This window comes from Heterocephalus glaber, unplaced genomic scaffold, assembly GCF_053883595.1.
Source record: "Heterocephalus glaber isolate CG9 unplaced genomic scaffold, H.glaber_assembly_v1.0 deba00001606, whole genome shotgun sequence".
NCBI lineage: Eukaryota > Metazoa > Chordata > Mammalia > Rodentia > Bathyergidae > Heterocephalus > Heterocephalus glaber.
Genome location: NW_028258377.1, coordinates 39426184 through 39447873, shown reverse-complemented (window position 1 = coordinate 39447873; position 21690 = coordinate 39426184). Strand labels below are relative to the sequence as shown.

Here is a 21690-nt window from a genome sequence, read left to right as displayed (position 1 = left end):
AGAGAAATGAGGTGTTGGTTCAGGGTGGGAACAGGAGCAGTCCCCACAATTAGGATTTGTACTTTCATTTAATTCCTTTCCCTCCATGCTCAATACATATCTGCACCAGTCAGCTTTTGCTGTAAGCAACCCTCAAATCTCAGTGGCACAAAACAAAAAGCATTTGTTGTTCTATGTCTACTCGTTGGCTTCCGGTTACAGGTCTTGAGCGCCTCTGTGCAGTCTGCAGGTTGCCTGGGGTTGATCTTTTTTTGTGCCTCTCATTCTGGGATCTCTCAAGAGGAGCAGAAGCCAGTTAAGATGTATTTTTCTCATAGTGATGGCATAAGTAAGTACAGGAGGATAATTCATCCATGTAAGTACATTTCAAAGCTTTTCTTTGGTTCACTGATATCCTACTCCCCACAGTAAATTACCTGGCAACCCTCAAAGCCAAAGAGTATAAAATTACTACAGAAGAATGAATAATTAGGACCAAAATTTCAAAAATCTCACCATATCCCTGCTATCAATAGGGCCTAGCATCTTCTAGTTCATAGTCCTTTTCAAAACATACCAAAGAATAAGTCTAGAGGTTCCCTTGGAGTAGGAAAGAAGCAGTCATCACACCTGCCATGTTTCGACATACCTTTTTAGAAGTATTTGACGCAGCCAAATTGTAAGATTTTCTGAGATATTATGGTGTAAACTGGCTTATTTGTGTAGTATTCACACTGTTGATTTAAGATTGAGCTTTCTGCTATATCAAACCATCTGATCGCTAGCTTTCCAAACTTTATACTTTCTTCCTTCATATTTACTTTGTCCTTATGGGTTTATTTTTTTCAGAAAGAAAAAGAAATGAAGAATCCACTTTATGTCACTGCAGAAAGTTGTAAAGTATGCATTCAATTTGCCATCACCAACAAATACTCTATTTATAAGTATAGTAAATGGTAAACTATTAATTTGTAGATGTGACCAGTTAATATTTAAGTTATGTGCTGAAAACCAAGAGAAGTACATGAAATAAAAGATAACCCATAGCTCTTGAGAAGTTTACATTCATTACATACAGAATTGATTAATAATTGGGTGTGTATTACATATCAGTGCTAAATGAGATTATTTTCATCCTTCCCTGATCTATAGGAAATTGCTCTGCAGTTCTATGTGACTACCCATGGAACACAGTGGTAGTGGTCATGGAAGAGAGGTGTTAGTAAAGAAGAGAAGTATGTTTTCTTAAAAGGAACACTTACTCATTGGAGAATTTGTGTATAAAGAAACAGTTTATATAATGAAGCAAATTAAGCTTGAAATTATATTCTCACCCAAATAATTTGATCCTCTGAACAGTTCAGGTGACGAAAAGCTACTTAAATTTTCTTCAACACTGTTGAATTCTGTGTAAGACTCTGTGACTGAATAGCTCAGAAGAGAACTGGAAATATCATGTTGTAAACTTGGTCCTATAAAATAGAAAACCAAATAGAAAGGGTAAAGTATCCCAATATAGACTTGAAATCATAAGAATTCAAATTTATAGAAATGTACATGCAGCTGTATACTAAGACGTAAAAAATTGCTTCTCCATACAACTGCAAAGGCATCATGTTACAAACTATTTTCATTTGAATCTTAGAAAATAATTGTTTTGCCGGGGATTTAGCTCAGTGGTTTCACCGCCTGCTGCACAAGCGCAAGGATCCGAGTTCGATCCCTGGTACCAAAAAAAAAAAGAAAATAATTGTTTTGATGTTAATAAAATGCATTATAATCTTTATCTATTGTTTTTCAAAGTTTTAAGACTTACTCCTTTTCTTTTGGTTCAGTTGTGACTCGGCTCACAAATTCAAGTTCCATACATAAATGATTCACTAATGCAAGCTCATCAGCTAAGGAAAGGAAAAGGTGAGTCTAGTTATTTCATTCAGAAAAAAAAAATGAGCCTACACAAACAGATAAAAGGAACGGAACAAATAGATCAATATTAGACTCACACATATACGAGCAATTTATTTTTTTCCCTGGTACCAAGGATCAAACTCAGGACCTTGCACTTGCGAGGCAGGCTTGGTGCCACTGAGCTCAATCCCTGGCACCAGCAACTGATTTTTTATCAAGATGTAAAGGCAATTTAGTAGAGGAAGTATAATTTTTTTTACAAACTGTGCTATAACAACTGGTTATCTATGTGAAAAACAAAACAAAAATCTACTTTCCATCACACAAAAAATTAACTCTAAACAGATCATAGCCCTTAAAGTAAATCCTAAAACTAACTAACCCTTGGTCCCTCACCTCACCAACTTTTTCTTCGAGTCCAACCCCTCTGTTAAAAATGACAACCTTCTCAGCTGTCAGAGGTAGGTTATTCCTGTAGGGATCCTTTGCTACCTCTACTGTAAATGCCCTAAAGCAGTGGTGGTGAACCTTTAGAGACCCAGTGCCCAAACTGCAACTCAAAACCCACTTATTTATCACAAAGCGCCAACACTGCAACTCTACCTGAATACTGAGATTTTAGTTAAAAAAAAAAAACTCATACATTAACATCTTTTGTCTTAAAAAACACAGTAACACACATGTCACAGGTTCACCACCACTGCTGTAAAGTAACCTGTCCCTGTCCTTGCTACCTTTTCATTTCTCCTTCTGTCTTCACCCTTCCTACTTAAACCTGTCTTGCCTTCCATCTCTCAAAATTTCTTGAATACCATTCACAGCAGAGCTATCCCTTCCACCAAGTCCTAGAACTCAAACCAGGCTCAGAAATAAGGAAACCCAGCCGGGCCGTGGTAGCACACGCCTGTAATCCCAGCACTCAGGAGGCTGAGGTAGGAGGATTGCCTTGTGCTGGAGGCCAGCCTGGGCTCCAGAGTGAGTTCAAAGCCAACCTGAACGACACAGTGAAACCCTGTATTCACCATCTGGGGAGTTAGGTAGAGAAAAAAATAAATAAATGTTCATGTTGTATGAGTACGAAGTTGTTCCTGGGATTACAAGTTAGAAACGTAAATGAGCTTAAAATTATATTTTATCAAAATATACATTTTTAAAAAGCCAAATAGTTCCACAAGTTTACAACAAAAACTGCAATCTCTTAACTCATAGCTATCCATCACAATTCTCTAGTTTCTAGAGACTACAACTTTCAACCTACTTTCTTTCATTTCCTTTATATTTCTAAATTAAATGAATTTAACATTTCTATTGTGACTGTTCAAATATATTCAGTTGATTCACACTATGAACTATATTCATAACTTATTGTCACATTTTTCTTTTTCCTTTGAGTAATTTATTACCTAATTTTAAAATTAGTTTTCTAAGTACTGACCACTATTTCATCTCAGCTTTTTGCAAAAATATAAATCTCCTCTCAATAGGTTAAAAAAATCAAGCTTATCGCTCCATTATTTTTTCCCTGCCTTCCCCTCTTCTCTTGTTTTTCCTTCTACTCTTTTTCTCTTTCTCCCTTCTGTTCATATTTTCTTTTTCTCTTTTTGTTAAAGAAGTATTGCTACTGAAGATCTTAATTCACTTGTGGAAATTTAGGTTGGCTAAATCTCAATATGCTACACAGACGTCTTCTGATTTATTATTATCCTAACAAATTCTTTCATATATTTCCTGCATTAAAATCTTTGATTTCTGGATCTCATGATTTCTTCTTTATTTTCTCCCTGCTTTCCTTGGAGCATTTTCTTCATTTTCTGAGAAAAGGTGCATAAATCTAACATTTACCTTTTTTAATATTTTTTGTCTTTTTCTTGAAACAATAAGCTTTAATACAATGATTAATAACAAGGTGGCACCACTATGGAATTGAACAGATAGTTGCTGGGCTGAGTTCCTGCAGAGGTATATTTTGTGTAAAGTTACTGTGGCTTTTGTGCAGGATTGTGGTTTGGGGCAGAGTCTTTGTGATAATTACCGTCAGACAGTCATGACTTGTTGTTAGGATTGACACGAGACTCCACTTTGATTCTGATAACGTTCATAGTATTGACAGTAAATATGAACAATTAAGAGTGTTTAGGGCCGGGGATTTAGCTCAGTGGTTCCACCGCCTGCCTTACAAGCGCAAGGTCCTGAGTTTGATTCCTGGTACCAAAAAAAAAAAAAAAAGTGTTTATGCTATTTCTGCCCATCTGGCTATTATTGCTTGGTTCTCTGTTTGAGTAATGACATAATGAGCAGGAGTTGGAAACTTTTACTAGCATACTATGTATATCCTTTATAATATTCAGACACACAACTTCCTTCTATCAATTAGTGACATATACTTAAATATGACAAAGATTTTCTCCTTGCATAAACATTAGTCAGGTTCCACTAAGCCTTCTAAGCTTCGACATTGGCCTTCATCCTTGTCAGGTCTGAATTACTCAGTTATAGCAAGAATTGTGCTAAGTCTGTTTACAGAAAACCTCCCACTCCTAATATTGGGTCATATTTTTCATCCTTTACCCTTGGCATCAGATTATATGCCATCCCCATATTCCTTCTTAGTAATTTTCTACCCACTGATCTCCTACTCTGTTTCGGCTATAAATCCTCACTTGCCAAGGTTTCTTTTGCTCTATTGCAAGTTTCTAAGTATAAACTGTTTCTATCACTTTACTGCCCAGTTTTGGTTTTATTTAACAATATCATCTTAAAGTATAAGTTTAAGTAGTCTGAAAAATCCAAACAAATACCTACTAGGTACCATTTCTATGTTAAGCAGTTATATCAGTCACAGACTAATCAGGAAACAATTGCTTTTAGCTAGCGTTTTCTTTATACTATCTTCACACCTGAATGACAGTTTGGTTGGGTACAGAATTCTAGATTAGTATGTTCAAGAAACTGACTCTATAGTTTGGTGTATGCCAGCTTTTAAACCTCACCTTTCCGTCTTCACTTTCTGCCCTACATCTGGGAAAGCTGACAAAAAAAGTCATAGTGCTCCACCTTTTGGCAATGGTTCTAAGTTCAAAGCACATATGGGAAACTGCATCCCAGTTCCACCAGCTAACCACAAGAACCCCAGGCAAGTCTCCCTTCCCTGCCTTCTCCAGCATTTTCAGGACAGCATAGGAGCCATCCATCTTCCTGGAAGCCTCAATGTATGAATAATAAATCTTTCCATACCATCTTGGTGCGTAGATGACACTGTCAGTCTTGAAATTCAAATCAAATTTTGCGGGGGGGGGGGTTCGTCCTGCCTGTGCAAAATCAGTTTTCTTCAAAATTTTAAATGCATGCCATCATGTTCTAGAGTCTTCTTAAGAGTTGGCTTTTTGAACAGCAATCCAATGTTTTAGATGCTTTTTTTTTTTTCAGGGCTGCTCTACCACTGAGCTATATGCCCAGCCCTTTTTATTTTTTGAGACAGGGTCTTGCTAAATTGCCCAGGCAGCACTTGAACTTGCAATTCTGATTCTCCTGCCTCAGCCTTCCAGAGTGTTGGAATTACAATCATGTGCCCAGCTCAAGGTCATCATACTCTTGATTGCTTATTTGCAACTGATTTTTTTCTTTTCTGGAAGACTGAAGAAAATCTCTCTTTACTTGAATGATTTTCAAGGGATGCAATGTTGTGCCTTGGTGTGGATCTTTTTCATGTACGGAGACAGCATAAGTGGTTTATACCATCGGAACTTGGCTCTCCACATCTCCATTCTTATTGCGCAGAATCTGAAAGGCTTTTTCAATATGTATGCTCATGATTATTTTTAATTCTAAAAACATTTCTAGTTTCATGTGTTTAATAATTTCCTTTGTACTTATTCTATAATGTTGGGAGCTACTATTTTTCAGATTTTAGAATTCTTAGACTCACCTTCTAATTATTTTTAAAGTAAGTTTTATTTAGACATAATATGCCACTTAACCTTTTATAGTAAAATTCAAGGGTTTTTATATATATTCACATAATTGTGCCATCACTGCAACTATTTTTACCTTTTCTTTGATGTCTGTTCAATTATCTGGATTGTTTCCTTAAATTTATCATCTAATTCTATGGGATATTTTATTTTTTATATTTTCATCGTTTAAAAATTCTTTTTGTTCTCTACTTCTTTTTATAATAGCCTGGACTTGTTTCATATGGAAACAACTTCTTGAGTGTATTAACAAAATTATGTTTTTCATTGCCTATGTCTTTCAAGTTTCTTTTTATTTAGTATCTATCTTTTATTTTAAATGTGTACTTCAAATACATGGTAATTCTTTAATGTTAAAAATTAGGCCCTAAAATGACATCATAAATGGGGCCCAGGAAGAGCTGGGCGTAGTGAAGGGTACTTAAGGAATAGGCTATTACTGCCACAATACAGGTCTTCCTGTCAGACAAGTTTCCACAGGAACAATCTTCCAATCTACTTGGGGATATATGCCTGAGAGAGACAAGGGGTCCCGGGGCTTCACCACTAAGTACACAGACTTTCAATTAACTCCTTTGCCTCTCTTGCCAGTGCTAGTTTTCAGTACAGTACCCCTGCCCTGGGTAGTATGCAGCATCTCTGAGTCCAGTTTCTTTACTTCAATGTCCTTGGAGTGCTGGGGTGGGCAGAAGGGTAGCTGCCTTACTACAAATGTGGATCAAAGCACTTAACTGTCACTAGTAAAGATTCCCCAAAGCCTTATTTTCAACACTATCACCCATTTCTTCAGGTATATGTGATGCCTCTAATCCCTCAACCTACAGTCTAAGTCAGTTCCTTGGTCTGTCCCTTCTCTAGGAACCTAGCTTTTAGCCTCCCAGGTTAAATCTATTATAATCCATTCATCTACCTTCTAGACTCCAAAACTTCTTATCTCCTCCTCACCTATGGATTCACAACTTTTGAGCGCCTTTATTGATATTTTAGAGGATCTTCAGAAAGGAGGAATAAATGCTAGTGTTCAATTTTCCACAGTAAATATGAAATCCTGAATTATTTCTTCAATAAGCTACAAAATTACTAGATTCTACTTTGCTTGGGAGTAGTTTTCAGGTTTTATCCTGGTAGCAGGCACTGGTAGCTGCCAGTGTTTCTAATGTAAGTAGGTGATGAGGAGAAAGGGATGAAATATTTCAAATGTACAGTAGTTTTTAATCCATCATCTTGACAATTCCTTCAGGGCCCCTTCACTATAGAGTTCTTTGACCAAGAGTTTGGAGTTATCTCTAGTGATACTCTTACCTCTGCTTTTGATATATTCATCAATTCAATCTCATCTGCTTTTAAGTTCCTCTGTATTTCTGTTGTACTAATAGCATTCTTTCTCATTTTCAAAAATAACTTCAATTGTACCAATATGTGGATGGCTCAAAAATTCCTCTCATTAGCCCTCTATCCTCTTCCTGTCTGACATTGGTAGTCATCTTAAAGACACTCATAACTTCTAGCTACAGTGATCATATCATTCCCTATTTGAAAGACTTTCACAGCTTCCTTCTGCTCTGAGGGTAAATATCAGTACCTTTGACATGGACTATAAGGTTATGCAAAACCTCTACCTGGCTGTCTAAGCTTGTCTTATAATCAATCACATTTTCTCCTACTCTCTGTACTCCAGTTACCCTGGCCTTCTGTCACTGAACATGTACTGATTACTCCCATGGTTACGTCTCTGCACATACTGTTTCCCCTGCCTAGATTTCTCTTCACTCATCTAAGTATCTTTTTTTAAAGTTCACATGTTTTATATATATATATTTTGGTACCAGGGATCGAACTCAAGACCGTGTGTTTTTGAGGCAGTCACGGCACCACTGGGCTAAATCCCCAGCCCCTCTCTTCACTCATCTCTTTGCATCATTTCTACTCTCAGATCTCAAATCAACTGTCATTCGCTCATGGAAACATTCCTTAATCTCTCTAGCTAAATTCAATTCATTATACTCAACTCAATCTCCTTTTTATAACACTCATTATAATTATAACTTCACATTTATTAGTGCGTGCTTATAGGTTTTGAGGACAAAGTCTAGAGCATGGTCAGAGGAATTCACGTTGGACTAGGTTAAAGACACCTAGGGTAAAAGATACACATGGAAGCTTATGTTTGGAGGAAAGAGAAAGCCAAGGGAGTTCATATCCGACACTCTTACCTGATACTAGCTCACTATCTGATGAACTACTGTCAACCTGGAGGTCATCAGTCACTGACTCCTATGTGGAATAAGAAAGAGCAAAAATCATGAGATCGAATATTTTCATATCACATTGGTTATTTGGAGAATGAAAAACTAATGTCACCTTTGTGTATCAGTTTCATACCCATAATAGATTGTTTTAGCTAACTGATCACAGATTGAACCTGTTATTTAATAGTAAATCTACAAATAATTAAAACAATACTATGAACATGTTCTGGGAATCAACAATACACTGTACTAGCTAACCCAGTGCTGTGAGATAAACTAGTAAGTAAAAGATAAAGCTGAATATTTTTCTGATCATTTAGGAAGGTTTTTTATCTAAACATAAAGGCAAATAAATTAAAAGATTGATAGATAAGTCTAAAACCAAAAGATGCATAAACAGATAAGGAAAAATATAATGGGCAGATATTTCACGCATGAAAAAAGAAATACAAATGCCCAATAACTTAAGAAAAAAAAGTACCAACTTCACAATCATTCAAAGATATGGAAAATAAAAACAACATGCTACTTTTCACCTATGAAGGTGAAAAGTTTTGGGTAAAACAGTGCTGATTTGCCAACATCAATCAAAAACTTGAAATACAATCCACCTTTTGACCCACTGCAAAGCATGTATTTCATGGTAACAATGTGAGATGCGCACACACACACACACACACACACACACACACACACACAACTTCCGTAGCATGGCTGTCTATTGGTATCTACAACGGCCATACCTTGGAAGCAGTGTTTCCCAGCCTCAGGAAATAATTATACAAAGTACAGTGTATCTGTCTATAAGTCAAATCACTAAAAATCATATTTTTGAAGACTTTAATATTTGGGAAATATATAATAACAACTTATAAAATGTTTTAAAAGCACAGAAAAAAAAGGAAATACGCAAAAGAATAAACTTTTAAAATGATGTTTTGCATGGTAGAGCCATCTACAAGGAACACTTCACCATGTAGTTAAAATATGGGTAAAAGCCTTTTTAAAAAATGTTTATGTTGTAACTGGCAGCCTTCAAAAACATGTTATAGTAGAATCTATAAGCTAAAACTCTAAAACTTGACTATCAAGTTTAATGTTAGTGTCACAGGCCATAATTTTTAAAAATGAGTTTCCCCAAATTACTACTGTACGGCTGTAAAACAGCATACAGAATTCATATTAAATATATCACATCAAGAGCGGGGATTCAGCTCAGTGGGTGCCGCCACCTGCCTCCCAAGCACAGGATCCCGTGCTTGCAAGGCTGGCAGCGGAACCACTGAGCCAAACCCCCAGCCCGAGGTTATATATTCTAATGAATAAATATTGAAATACCCTGTAATATACCAGACAGTAATGAATGTTTCCAGTGGTTAACGGAAAGTCAAATGGAAAAACGTTAAAATGGCTTTAAAATGTTTAAGTGGTACCAAAACATAAAGGAGTTTAAGTTTTAAATCTGTCACAGAAAATTAGTAACATACACTTCTCCAGCACTTTAAAGAAAAAAAGTGAAACTGCATAGCTATGTATCTACCCATTAGAAATTCAAGGTCTTCCTAAGGACACGTCAGTGTCTACAAAAATACTAGAAAGCTATGCAGTTTCTATTGAACAAAAGCCATTTTATTTTTTCACCTGGAGGCACATCAGCTACTGTACATCTCTGTAAGTAACCAAGGACAGAAATATACATACGCTCAATGGAGCAATCTCATTCTGGGTCTCTTCGCAAGGGTTACTTTCTTGCAGACTTTTCTCTCCTGTATCTTTCAACTGAGGGCTAACAAACAAACAACACAATTAGTCTGCACCATCTGGACTTGACTCTCCATGTCTGTCTATACTCTGGAATTTGTAAAGATTCAAGGAGAAGGATCAGATATCTACACCAATACCCAAATTACGCTACGAATGCTGGGCAGGTCCTCCCCTCCCCCAACCTTTTTAATTAGCCACTGAGCTACATCCTCAACCTCTCCATAAAAATTCTGAAAAACAAACAAAAAAACAACCTTCAGGAGGCACAGGGACACATGCTTTTAATTCCAGCAGTCTGGGAGGCTAAGCTGGAGGATCTCAAATTGGTGCCCGGCCTAGGCAATTTAGCGGTTTTGTGAAAGCCTAGATTCAATCCCTAGTTGTTGTTCTTTTAAAAATGTGAAATCAAACCGTAGGTCTATGTTCTAAGAAGAGTGAGGCGAGAGTATTCTACTCATTTTCTTTGTTGATTCATAATTAAGAGAAGCTACAAAAAGAAAGCGAAAGTGGAAGTTTTCTGAGAAATAAGCTAAGCTGCCTGGGGCTGTTACTTCTGGCTACGCACCTTGGCAGCTCAGAGCCGCTACCTCCCAGCCTGCCCCACTCAGCTTTCTCAGCAATCTTTGACAAACCGCGCTCTTTGCCTTTTCCCTTCGGGCCTGCGAAAGGGCGGCACGTTGGAGGGCAGCAGCCCTGGAAGCCCGCTCACCAGCCCCGGGGATCTCTGGGTCCAGCCACCCACGGGCCCGCAGCCCGCCCCGGGCACGCCCCGCAAAGCAATGGGGAAGCCTCGGGCCCCGACCTGGCCGGGCCTCGGTCGTCGCGGGCGGGCCTAGGTCTAGCGTCGGTGTGAGGTTGAACCTCTGGCCCGCCCGCTTCTTGCGAGGGTAGACTCGCAGCGGGCACAACGCCATCCCACCCCCAGGCCTTGAGACCCGCTGGGCCCTCAACAGTCTGTGTGGTCGCCTTCCTGAGGAACCCTGGCAGAGAGACACGACCCAGGCGCGGCGGAGAGACAGCTCCACTGACACTAGAAGGCGAAAGGCAGGACCCCCAGGACTGGCGCCTTGGGCCGCGATCCCGCCTTTTTTACCCGAGCGAGGCCGCGCGGGGGCTTCTGGGAAGACGCCGAAACAGGGCGGCGGCCCCGCCCCCTAGAGGTGGCCCCAACCTAGGAAGCCCGGAGCTAGGCCGCAAAAGATTTTTGTTTTTCTGTCCAGGAGGTTACTTTACGTTTGGCTTCCTTGTTAGTCCGATAGGCCCAACAGCTGCAACTGATGCCTCCACTGTTCTCGTCAGCCCTGCATAAGGCCTTAGATCTCAGCACCGGGCAGCAGGCTAGGGTCAGCCTCAGTACAGGGAGGTCAAAGAGGAATGGGATCAGTTTCAGCTCCAGTTTACTGGGAGGATGTGGTACTTGAGAATCTAACCAAGCTTTCCAAAATCTTGGGCTCCAGGAAACCTCTTCTCAGGGACAAACACAGTCCCTTAGCCTGTGCCGGCCTCCTGGACATCTGGGCACCCTTGTGGTCAAGTCAGAAGGTTTAGGAGGCTCTGCCTTGGCGCTCAAATCTGGCCTGCCAATTGAACAGAAATAGGAATAACTTCCCTTTCTCTCCATACACCCGGTTGGAACAATTTAGCTGTATGTGATAAGCATAAGGCACGTGTAACACTAGCCATCTTATTTAAAAAATAGTATTTCACATCATTAAAAAATGCAGTCTATAGAAATGAAATTACAAAAAGCTTAGAGATGTTTCTGTAAGACCCCAATATTATGTGTGAATGTAAGCACATATATATATCCACTGTATTTTCATAATAAATCACTCCGAATGTTTTAAATTTAAAATCTGCTCCTAGAAACATTTATGACAATTTAACATACAGTGAATCATCAAAACATAACTTTATAAAGAACAGAGGGCAGGTGTTCTTGCTTGGTGTTTTAGATCACTACAGAAAGTGCCAGGATTAGAGCCAAGGCTGCACGGAGAAGATGCAGAAGAGATACTAGTGCCTGTATGCAGAATCAAGGAGTCTGAACTTTATTCTGGAAACCATGGGAAGTCACCGAAGGAATAGTAAACAGGAAAGTGGTGTGACCAGATTTTTAATTCAGAAAGATTGCCTGGCTGAAATGTGGGTGATGAAATTTGAGAAAGCTAAAGTGGGAACACGAAGACTATTGAAGTAAGCATTGTAATATTTTGGATAAGAGATCTGGGTGGTGCGAATTATAGGAGTCACTTTGAGAGTAGAGAGGAATTGACTATAGCAAATACATCGCAGGTAGAGAAGGCAGAATCTGCATAACTTAGCCATGGCAGAATGCACCATTTTACCAAAGTGTACCCACTAATTTGTACATGACTAGAAGACAAGGAAATGTTGTAATAGCTATCATGATGGAATTGAATCATCATTTGTTCTTTTAAAAGTATAAAATTTAGGGCTGGGGATTTAGCTCAGTGGTTCCACTGCCTGCCTCAAAAGCACAAGGTCCCGAGTTCGAGCCCTGGTACCAAAAAAAAAAAAAAAAAAATCCAGGACGTATTTGATGACAGAGTTCCAGCAGAAGCCTTAGCAAAGGAGCGCCTCTAGATGCATGATAAGACTAGAGTTTGGGGAGACTCGGAGAGGATGTAGGAGATATGAAGTGTGCTGGCTGGCGACACAGCTTGATACTCTGGCAGCACGAGCACCACAGTTGTTGACTACCACATAGATTCCCATCGAGGAATTACGTTATAAAAATAGTGATTATAAGCAACTTTGAGAAATGAAAAATCTTTATTTTTTACAAAAGTTTTCATAAATGCATTTTATATTTGATATGCGTGCTATTATAACAAAGCAAATGAAAATATAATTACAGTTAAGATAATTTATGCATTTTAAAAATATTTTAATCCCCTCAATTTTCAAAAATTGAAAGTAGAATAAGCAATTCTTCAAAAATATCTATTTTCCTCCATGCAATCATTGCAATGATTTAACAAGGAAAATTAAAATACTAGCCGAACGGATGCTTAAATGCAACTATCACCTCATGAAAATCTTTTCCACTTGGGACCAGGCATGGAAATGTTTGTATTCCAAGTATCTATTGCCTCTGTGTTCCGACAGAATTAATGTGTTCTCACTGAAGAGTTGAGGTTTGGTTCTCTCTTGCATGCTAATTTCATTCTTACTGTAGCTGATTGTAGACTCACAGACAGGAATATGTAGCATACTTGAGAGAAAATTTAAGACTACTAGGATCCTTTTTTCTTTTGATTTAAATACTTCCCTAAAAAAACTTGCAAGAAAATATAGCCAACTTATAATTTACCAATTTTACACGATCATTCATTCTTTTTTTTTCCTGAGATAAGCAAGTTTGCAATTACTCTTTTCATGCAAAAATACATTTTCCCATTCTTTACATTCATATTATAATATTTTGTATTGTAAATAACTATCACATTTGTGCTTTATACAATTGGAATATAAAGAATAATTCATTTTCTTTATGACAGAAAAATAAAAGATCATTGGCTCTTTGATGGGCAATACAATCAAAATAACTGCTGATTTCAAGTTGCTGAAACATTACCTGATTGTAAAAATCCCAGCGGAAACTTCTGGTCTTTTTCATGCCTGTAATTTTACCTAAAGTTAGAGTGATAGAGTGACTATGTATGAGGGAGAGACATGGTATATTTAATCCTGGACTTTTGAGTTTGAGATCCTAAACATGGAACTAGACCTATGTGCTACATCAGCCAGAGTCTCCACTCCTGTCTGGAGGGGAAAACTCAAAAACTACAGAGACATCTTTTATGGCAAAAGGAAAATAAACTGATGTATATTGTTTTATACACAACAGGATTAGTTTGCAAAATGTGAGTTACTGACATACTTTAATTAGAAATAAGAAGGCCAAACATTTAAGAATATATGCTTAAGGAACTAATTTTCTGTTATTCCTCTAAAGTTAAACAGGCTCCAACACCCAATGTGAATATGACTTTTAACTATATAGCCTTTTTCTATACTGGTTAAAGAGAAACACAAGTTTTTCCCTCCTCAAAAATATAAGGTGGGGAAATCTGAGGCAAGGTAGATTGTTTCATTATATATCCTTTCATTTCTCCTTCATTATGAAATTAAGTGGACTTAGAGGACTAGATAAATGTATATGCAGTACGTTTAGGGTCTACCATTTACTCTTTCAGCACATCTGCACTAACCCATTTATTGGCCCACATGTTATAATTTCCACACAGATCAGGAAATCTAGTAGAAACAAGATCTTTTCTGCGACAAAAAGAAATCTTAAGTTGTCCACAACTGATCATAGCTAATTACTACGAGGTATAAATAAAATCAAAATAAGTTTTAAATCATTTGCTTGAATTACATTGTTCAAAATTCTTTTGGAATCAAATCCAAGTATGAACTTTTAGTCAAGTGGAAGTACAGTGGGAAACAATTTCTTTTTTCTGAAATGTGAAGACACTTGCCCTTAAAATAGTATATGGTTTTCACTTTTAATTGATCAAATAGGTATTATTTTAAAAACCAAAGCAATACTTATTTTAAGTGTTTAGTTAAAATGCCTTTAAAAATCAATGTGCATAAAACCAGCTCATTTATTAAATGTCAAATTTATAAATGTAATCATAGGTCTTCAGAGATACTATATCTAGGTATTATGTAAAAAGTTGAACAAATATATCAAATAAAGCTGTGGTCCACTTTTGACAAGACTGAAATGGGAGTGTGTAATTATTGGTGCAGATTCATCCAATAGGCCCGTGTGGCTCAGTCTGGACTTCCGCCAGGGAAAGGAGCTCCTGCACTGTAACACTGAGCACATACATTTTGATTTAACACCTGAATTGCGTGTGAATTGCTTATGTGCTTGCAGACTTCTGTCCCTGTAGAAGAAAAACCCTTTCCTAGGGCCCAAGCCTTCTTTGGTGTACCACGTCTAGCTTGGAACTGAATTGCTGACCGTGATATTACAACTTGAATTATTCAAATTCCTGGCACCCAGGTATAGGTTGTGTTTATGCAGTGCTAGAAACCAGGGTTTTAGGGTTCATCTTCAGCGCATTTGAAGATTGTAGGAGTGAAATTATGCCATCAGCAGGTATTTCTCTATGATGGACCTATAAAGTTTTCTAGGGCCATTTTAAAAATGATGTTATTGAAAAATTATTTTCTTTGGAAATAACAGCTAATCTTCCCCACATCCTGCCTTGATAGTCATACTGAAAGAATATGAAGTTGTTCAGAATTACAGTCATACTGGGTTTCCCAGGTCCAGCATGAACATCTTGAGAATGGAAGAGAGAAAGACCTCCACAAGGAACATTAATTGCTGCCCACTCTGAGAAATAGCTCTGAATTTCTTCTAAGTCTTCCCCAGAGTCAATTCATTATAGAGCCAAGAGACATCTTTTAGAATTCATTATGGTAAGAAGTCCAGGAATATATGCATACTGTCCTCAAATAGTTTTACATTACGTTTTGGTAGGTAGTTCCTGAATATTTTCATGATATTAATAAATGAGAAAATGTATTGAAAGATCTTTGTAAGTTGTTGTATAAATATAACATATTTTAAGAATATCTGAATTTGCATTTTTCATCAATAAAAGCAAAAATCAGGAAACTTTTCACATCAATAAGGATTGTCATTTTTAAAGTCATTAGAGTGAATTATCGTGTTTTATTTTAACATGATTCTGTATACCTTGTTTTAATTTTTAAATCTGATTTAATTGTGATTTTAACAATCAGTTATTGAATGAAGTAGCCCACATTGCCTAGATATTTGCCATATCTGGTTATTATCCTACAAATAATTAAGTACAATGTATCAGTTGTTTTTCCATTATGTTTAATAGGAGTTTCGTGAATATTGAGAATATATTACTTTTAGTGGTACCCAGTTCTTGAGAAACTGTCTTGATTTTTTACATTGCCATTTGTGATGTTTTTTAGCAGCTTTCTACAATATCATTTTAATAAAAATAAAGTGTACTCAGTGATGATAGAGAAAATATTGTTAAGACCTCTTGGGACAGGGAAAGGCTCAGTCCTAAAATCAGATGCTTATTCACTCTCGGCTGTGTCATTTTGACTCGCAACTTTCAAGAGTAACTACCATATTGCTGCACAGTCCATTTTACTGGGAGCTTTTCCTTGAACTTCACATGGAGATTGAGTAAAGCTCTTCTATTTGTGTTCTGAAGTACTCTCTCAGCTCGGGTCTCTTAGCCTTTAGTGTTGGTGTCAGCAAGCCATTTTGGACTGAGAACATGTCACAGTGGATGTAAATGGCTTTAACCTAAAAACCAAATGCAAAATACATTTTTAACAGGAATAAAACACAGCATTAATAGCATACATGGAAAAAGTAGACAGGTGTAGAAGGATAGATTGATACACAAACACTATGCTAAGTCAACATTGCGGTAATAACATGTCAGCCCCTTTGACAGGCCTGAGAGCCATCTGTCTCCAATGAATAAGCTGCTTACTCTGTGACAGGCACTGAAGTACACAGAGGAGTCATAAACACCCCTGCCCTCAAGGAGGGCACGTTGGCATCTATAGAGCAGACAGAGAGATGCTGGGCAATTGTTAGTACAGTATGCGCAGGATCTAACTCAGTCATGGGAGAGGAAGAGGGAGAGGAAGGAGCAGTCAGGGGAGACTTCTTCAAAAAGGTGATTGTTCAAAAATGAGCAATAAGGGCCGGGGATTTAGCTCAGTGGTTCCGCTACCTGCCTCGAAAGTGCAAGGTCCCGAGTTTGATCCCCAGTACCCCCCGCAAAAAAAGTTATAAATCAACCAGCAAAAGGGGAGAGGTAGGTGGGGAAGGGCACTGTAGCCAGAGGCAACCTTAAGAACAAACCAGGAAAAAAAAAAAAGAACAAACCAGGGGAGGGGGAGGTAGCAGAGCATGAGAAGGGAAATCCAGATGGTTTCTCACTGTTACATAGAATAGGAGCTAAAGTGCGTGAGTAAGAGATGAGGCTGAGTGGTAATGAGCCAGTTTGTGGAGGAGCTCAAATTTTATTCAGAAGACAACAGGAAGGTAGTGAAGGTTTTAATATAGAGCAATAACAGAGCTGGATGCACATTTTAAAAAGATTTCCCCAAGAGAAATGAGAAGATGATTTTGGAGAAAGTTAAGATTTGAAGCAGGGGAACCAGTCAAAAGGATCTGGCCAGTTCAAGGGAGGGAAGAGGGCTTGCATATAGGGCAGTGACAGAGACAGAGACAAACAAACAGTTCAAAGTGATTCAAAACTAAACTGACAAGCGGTAATAGGTTTCTGGCTTGATGACTGCCTAGAGACTGGTGCCACTCATAGGAGGAACAGAAAGTCTGGGAAGACATGACGAGCTGAAGTTAAAAAAAAAAAAAAGTTCTACCATTCAGTTTTTTCAAATTTATCAGAGAGGGACTGTATTTAGGGTTTACATTACCTACTTCCATGAGGCAGAACTCAGGCCTCCTCTTTCAAAGTCTGTTAGAGCTGACTGCACTTCTTATATACTACCTAACCCAGGCTTGGGCAAGAGTGATTGAAAAGGATGCCTGAGCTGAACTCTGAAGGATAAATGGGCTTTAGCCAGATGAAGAAATCAAGAGGGAGGGGGGAGTGGCTGATATACGACCTGAGGAGAGGAGGGTGCTCAGGAACAGGCAGTATGTACCAAAATGTATCTGGGACACCACATGTACAGGCTGAAGCAGAGGATACAGTAACCAGCACTCTGGGAGGCTCATGGAGGAGGATTGCAGGTTTAAACCTGGTCCTCAGCAATAACCCTGTCTCAAAAATTAAAAGATTAAAAATTGGCTGGGCATGTAGCTCAGCGTGAAGGCCCTGGATTCAGTCCCTAGCAATCAAGCAAATGAGAGAGAGAGAGAGAGAGAGAGAGAGAGAGAGAGAGAGAGAGAGAGAGAGATGGAGGGAGAGAGAAACAAATGGGCTAAAGTGATTGGCCAGATTATATAAGAATAATACACCTAGCTAGAATTTTAGACATGACTCTTTACACAATTTTTATGCACTAAGAAACTGAACTAGAAAGTAAACTTTGGGCACTGGATGCGTTAGTCTAGAGCACAGAGCTACAGCCTGGGCTTGAGACAGGGAATGGCTTGAAGAGCAGAAAGGAATCAGACTGTGTAATCCAGAAGCCAGAAGCCAGGACTCACTATGTCAGATGTCACTGTCCTAGGAGAACTGTTCATGCCATCCACATGTCAGTGATGTTTTCACACAATCCGATGCTAACAGGCTTCTGTTCAGGCCAGTGGGTATTTGAAGACGACAGAGTTCCTTGCCCCGGAAGCTCACTACTACACTCGCTGACTTTGCAGATCAAAAATCCAATATATCAAGAAAACCCCTAACATAGCTAGACTTCTAACTTTTTAGAAAGCTTTTAAGAAAAATTCTAACAGATTCTGACATTTTAATTCATATTTGTAATTAAAGCATGTGAAAGTTTTCCAACAGCATTAATACATCAGATTCATCTTTGTCACTAAGAAATGTGTCCAGATGAAGGACTCACTTTTGCTTTAGAGTAGCATATTTCTATCAGAACAACATTTTAAGAGATTTGGGGTAGAGGGAGTGCAAACTTTGTGCTAAAACTGTAGCCACTATTGTGGGTAGCTGTCTCAACTTTCTTAAAAAGATTTCTACTCAGATACCCACTTTTTTTTTTCGTTTTTTTTTTTTTCTTTTTGGTACCGGGGATCAAACTCTGGTCCTTGCGCTTGTGCAGCAGGCAATGAAACCAATGAGCTAAATCACCGGCCCCAAGATACCCACTTTGAATAAATGATTACTTAAGGCTCTGGGCTAAAGAGGGGGTATTATGAAGTATTTCAAAATTAAAGTTCTTGCAAGAAGTACTTTGTTTGAAAACTCACTGTGCTTGCTAGTCAAAGAAGGATTTGGTCATGAACAGGGCTGGACGCTATGGAATATGCTCCTTCCCTAATTTGTGGTTATCAACCATAAATCACCCTAGGACACCAGAAATTCATAGAAACAGATCCCAGGGAGAAGTGCCAGTGGACTGAGGAGGAGGAAACCTACAGAAGTCACCATTAAGGGCGTGACACAGACAGAGGGGGGTGGAGGGTCACCATGGCAGGGGAGGGGAGGGTTGGGGAGAAGAGCGAGCCGAGAGGCCAGGAGGGGCTTAGCTCACCTCAGGCAAGAAGATCGGCACTGCTCAGCTTTTCTATTTTTAAAAGCTTGGAAATCATCACTAGGTGACAAAATTCATTAGTTTAAAGAAAATATTAGCACAATCTAAATCATATTTAATCCTAGCTTTGGTGATCTAATGCAGTAATAACTCATACACTTAGTCAAAATGAAATACTGAAAAACTGACAGTGCTAATACCCTTAATTTAAGAGGTAAAGAGCCGGTGATTTAGCTCGGTGCCACCACCTGCCTCGCAAGCACAAGGTCCCAAGTTTGATCCCTGGTACCAAAAAAAAAAAAAAAAATTAAAACGTAAATTCTCTTCTGGTAGAAACAGCACCACATAAAGACTTTTGTTAACTGCAACCCATCCATCCACCTTCTTTTTCATATGAAACTACTAACACGACTTTACAAAGAAGATGCCAATGCTTAGATATAATTTCCACAGTGCCTCTGCAGCCTGGGTTGTCTACATTCCTAACAGCACATGGAGAACACTGTGTAACTGGGACAAGAGTCTATGTTCAGTACAAGGACTTAGGATAAAATCCTTTGAAAATACCACAGTGATAGCCAGAAGCTACAACAAATATGGTACAAGGAAGATGACTTTCATAGGAGAACTACATAATGCCATTTAGACAATAAATAGGGTGTAACAGAAAACATGATCTTAGGAAGAAAGACTATGCCACAGGTAAATTTTGAATATCTTCCAAACCAGCTACTTGCAGCAAATCTAAAGGACTTCAGTGAGACATCTGCAGCTCCCTATGGCTTTCCACAAAATCCTTCCGCCTGAGAAAAGACTGGATCATCAAAAGCAGCCTTGGAGAAGGTCAAGCAAGCAGCCCGAACTCAGTTCCCATTCGGGGCCCTCGGTGAACAGCGTTGCTACTAGTCCCTGCTGTAGTGTAACCTACAACCCCGGGCCCACTCACACGCTACCTAAAATACCTATACAGTCTGCCTGAGTGACCCAACGTCCAGTCAGCAAATGGGAAAAAATGAGCCAGTTGTTTAACTAATACTGTCCCTAACCCTGGGCCCCACCCCTATTTTTTTCCAGAAGTGAATCAACAATAAAAGACATTTTCCTTTTCTATAATGAATACGTATTTTCTCATAAAACCAAACTAATCATGATTCTGTTAAAAAAAAAAAAAAAAAGGTAAGATATGAGAATCCTCATTCTCCATTTATCCCCAGTACATCATGAAACTGGCTTTCCAATTTTTAGTAAATATAGTTTTTGTTGAAGAAAGAAGGAAAGAAATGCTAGGTTATTTTCTTGAAATTATACTCTTGTCAACGAAAGATCGTATAGGGCTTTAACGTGTTTTCTGCGGTACTATAACATTTAAATACAGGTTTGGAAGAAAATACCTCAACATACTCATTTATGTCAATGCAGAAAATCATGAATTTTCCATATTTTGAAGAAACAAGTTTTTCAAAGGTATTACTCAATGAAACACTTTAAGACAATGTTGCACTTAGATAATAAACAGTAAATAATTTAGGACAGAAGAGATAAAAAATTAAATGATTATGAAAAGATCACTTTTTTGTTGTTTTTATTTTTGTTTTTAGCAGTGGCAAAGTGTAAAAGTTCATTTTGTATTGCCTATGCAATTCAATAATGCATCTAAAAATCAAAGAATTATTAAATCATAGTTAAATATGCTCAAATACTTCCTAGCCACCTACCTATACTATTGATATAATTATTTTACATGCTTCCTAATCATTCATTAAAATATACCTCCCAAATTCCTCTATAAATTAATAATGGTTGGTCTAATTCTAGGAATTGTATGTTTCCAGAGACTATATTATAGAACATCAATTGTTTTTCTAATTTTAGTATATGTGGTGCCTAAGTGAGCGCTCAATTGTTTTTCTAATTGAAAGTTTAATGCAAGTCAACCCAGCATAGAAAGTCTGAATTTCTAAAGCTTTTAATGGATTATTTAAACACTGGAGTTTTTATTTGTGTGTGTATGTTTAGAGTTAAGCCTTAACTGATCATTTCCTTTGAGGAAGGACAGAACAAGCCGATGATGGATTCTGGACCGAGTGAAGCAATTTTTGTTAGGCGTAGCTCACAGCTGTGAGCACAACCCACTGAGGCATGAAGCCTGGTGTCTGCTGCCCCGTGTTTAGCTCGGGTGGGGAGGATGCCTCAGAACAACAAAGAGGGGAATGAGAACAGAAAATCAAGAGGTGACAACCTCAGCAATAAAAACTAAAGACCTCGGGTTACCACATGACTTCCCAGTACTTGAGGTTACCACAGTGAGAACAGATTAGTAAAGCAGAAACTCTGCTTAAGGCATGTGGAAAGTCAAAAACGTCACCTACAAAAGCAATGGTTAACACTAAAAACCTAACCGAAGGTTCCTGTTAAGCACAACTTTAAGAATCTGGACGCTACCTTCTCTACACACCCTGCTGCAGATCACGCAATCTCTCACCAGCAGAGGGCGCGCAGGCCTTACGAATGTGCTGGGACGCCAGAGGGTGCATTCCCAATCCGCACACAGCCTGCCATTATTTATTTATTTATTT

General features: G+C 38.3%; 2 protein-coding genes across 12 annotated transcripts in view; both read right to left on the bottom strand.

The window, feature by feature from the left end:
* Meikin (meiotic kinetochore factor) overlaps positions 1 to 10955 on the bottom strand; it is a 73395-nt gene extending 62440 nt beyond the window's left edge. Inside the window, exons 1-5 of one of the 2 annotated variants that reach the window (XM_021241749.2) lie at positions 10674 to 10955; positions 10437 to 10530; positions 9809 to 9893; positions 8072 to 8132; positions 1314 to 1451 (exon numbers count right to left, since the gene is read on the bottom strand). In XM_021241749.2, coding sequence (XP_021097408.2) covers positions 1314 to 1451; positions 8072 to 8132; positions 9809 to 9893; positions 10437 to 10530; positions 10674 to 10785 — 490 coding nt within the window. In that variant the 5' untranslated portion in view covers positions 10786 to 10955. The remainder of the gene's footprint in view (positions 1 to 1313; positions 1452 to 8071; positions 8133 to 9808; positions 9894 to 10436; positions 10531 to 10673) is intronic. The other variant, XM_021241751.2, reaches the window with a different exon arrangement.
* Positions 10956 to 15750: 4795 nt separating this feature from the next.
* The window catches only part of Acsl6 (acyl-CoA synthetase long chain family member 6), a 51299-nt gene continuing 45359 nt past the window's right edge, over positions 15751 to 21690 (bottom strand). For all 10 annotated transcript variants that reach the window (XM_004836631.4, XM_004836635.4, XM_004836634.4 and 7 more), the window contains one exon: positions 15751 to 16217. In XM_004836631.4, coding sequence (XP_004836688.1) covers positions 16080 to 16217 — 138 coding nt within the window. In that variant the 3' untranslated portion in view covers positions 15751 to 16079. The remainder of the gene's footprint in view (positions 16218 to 21690) is intronic.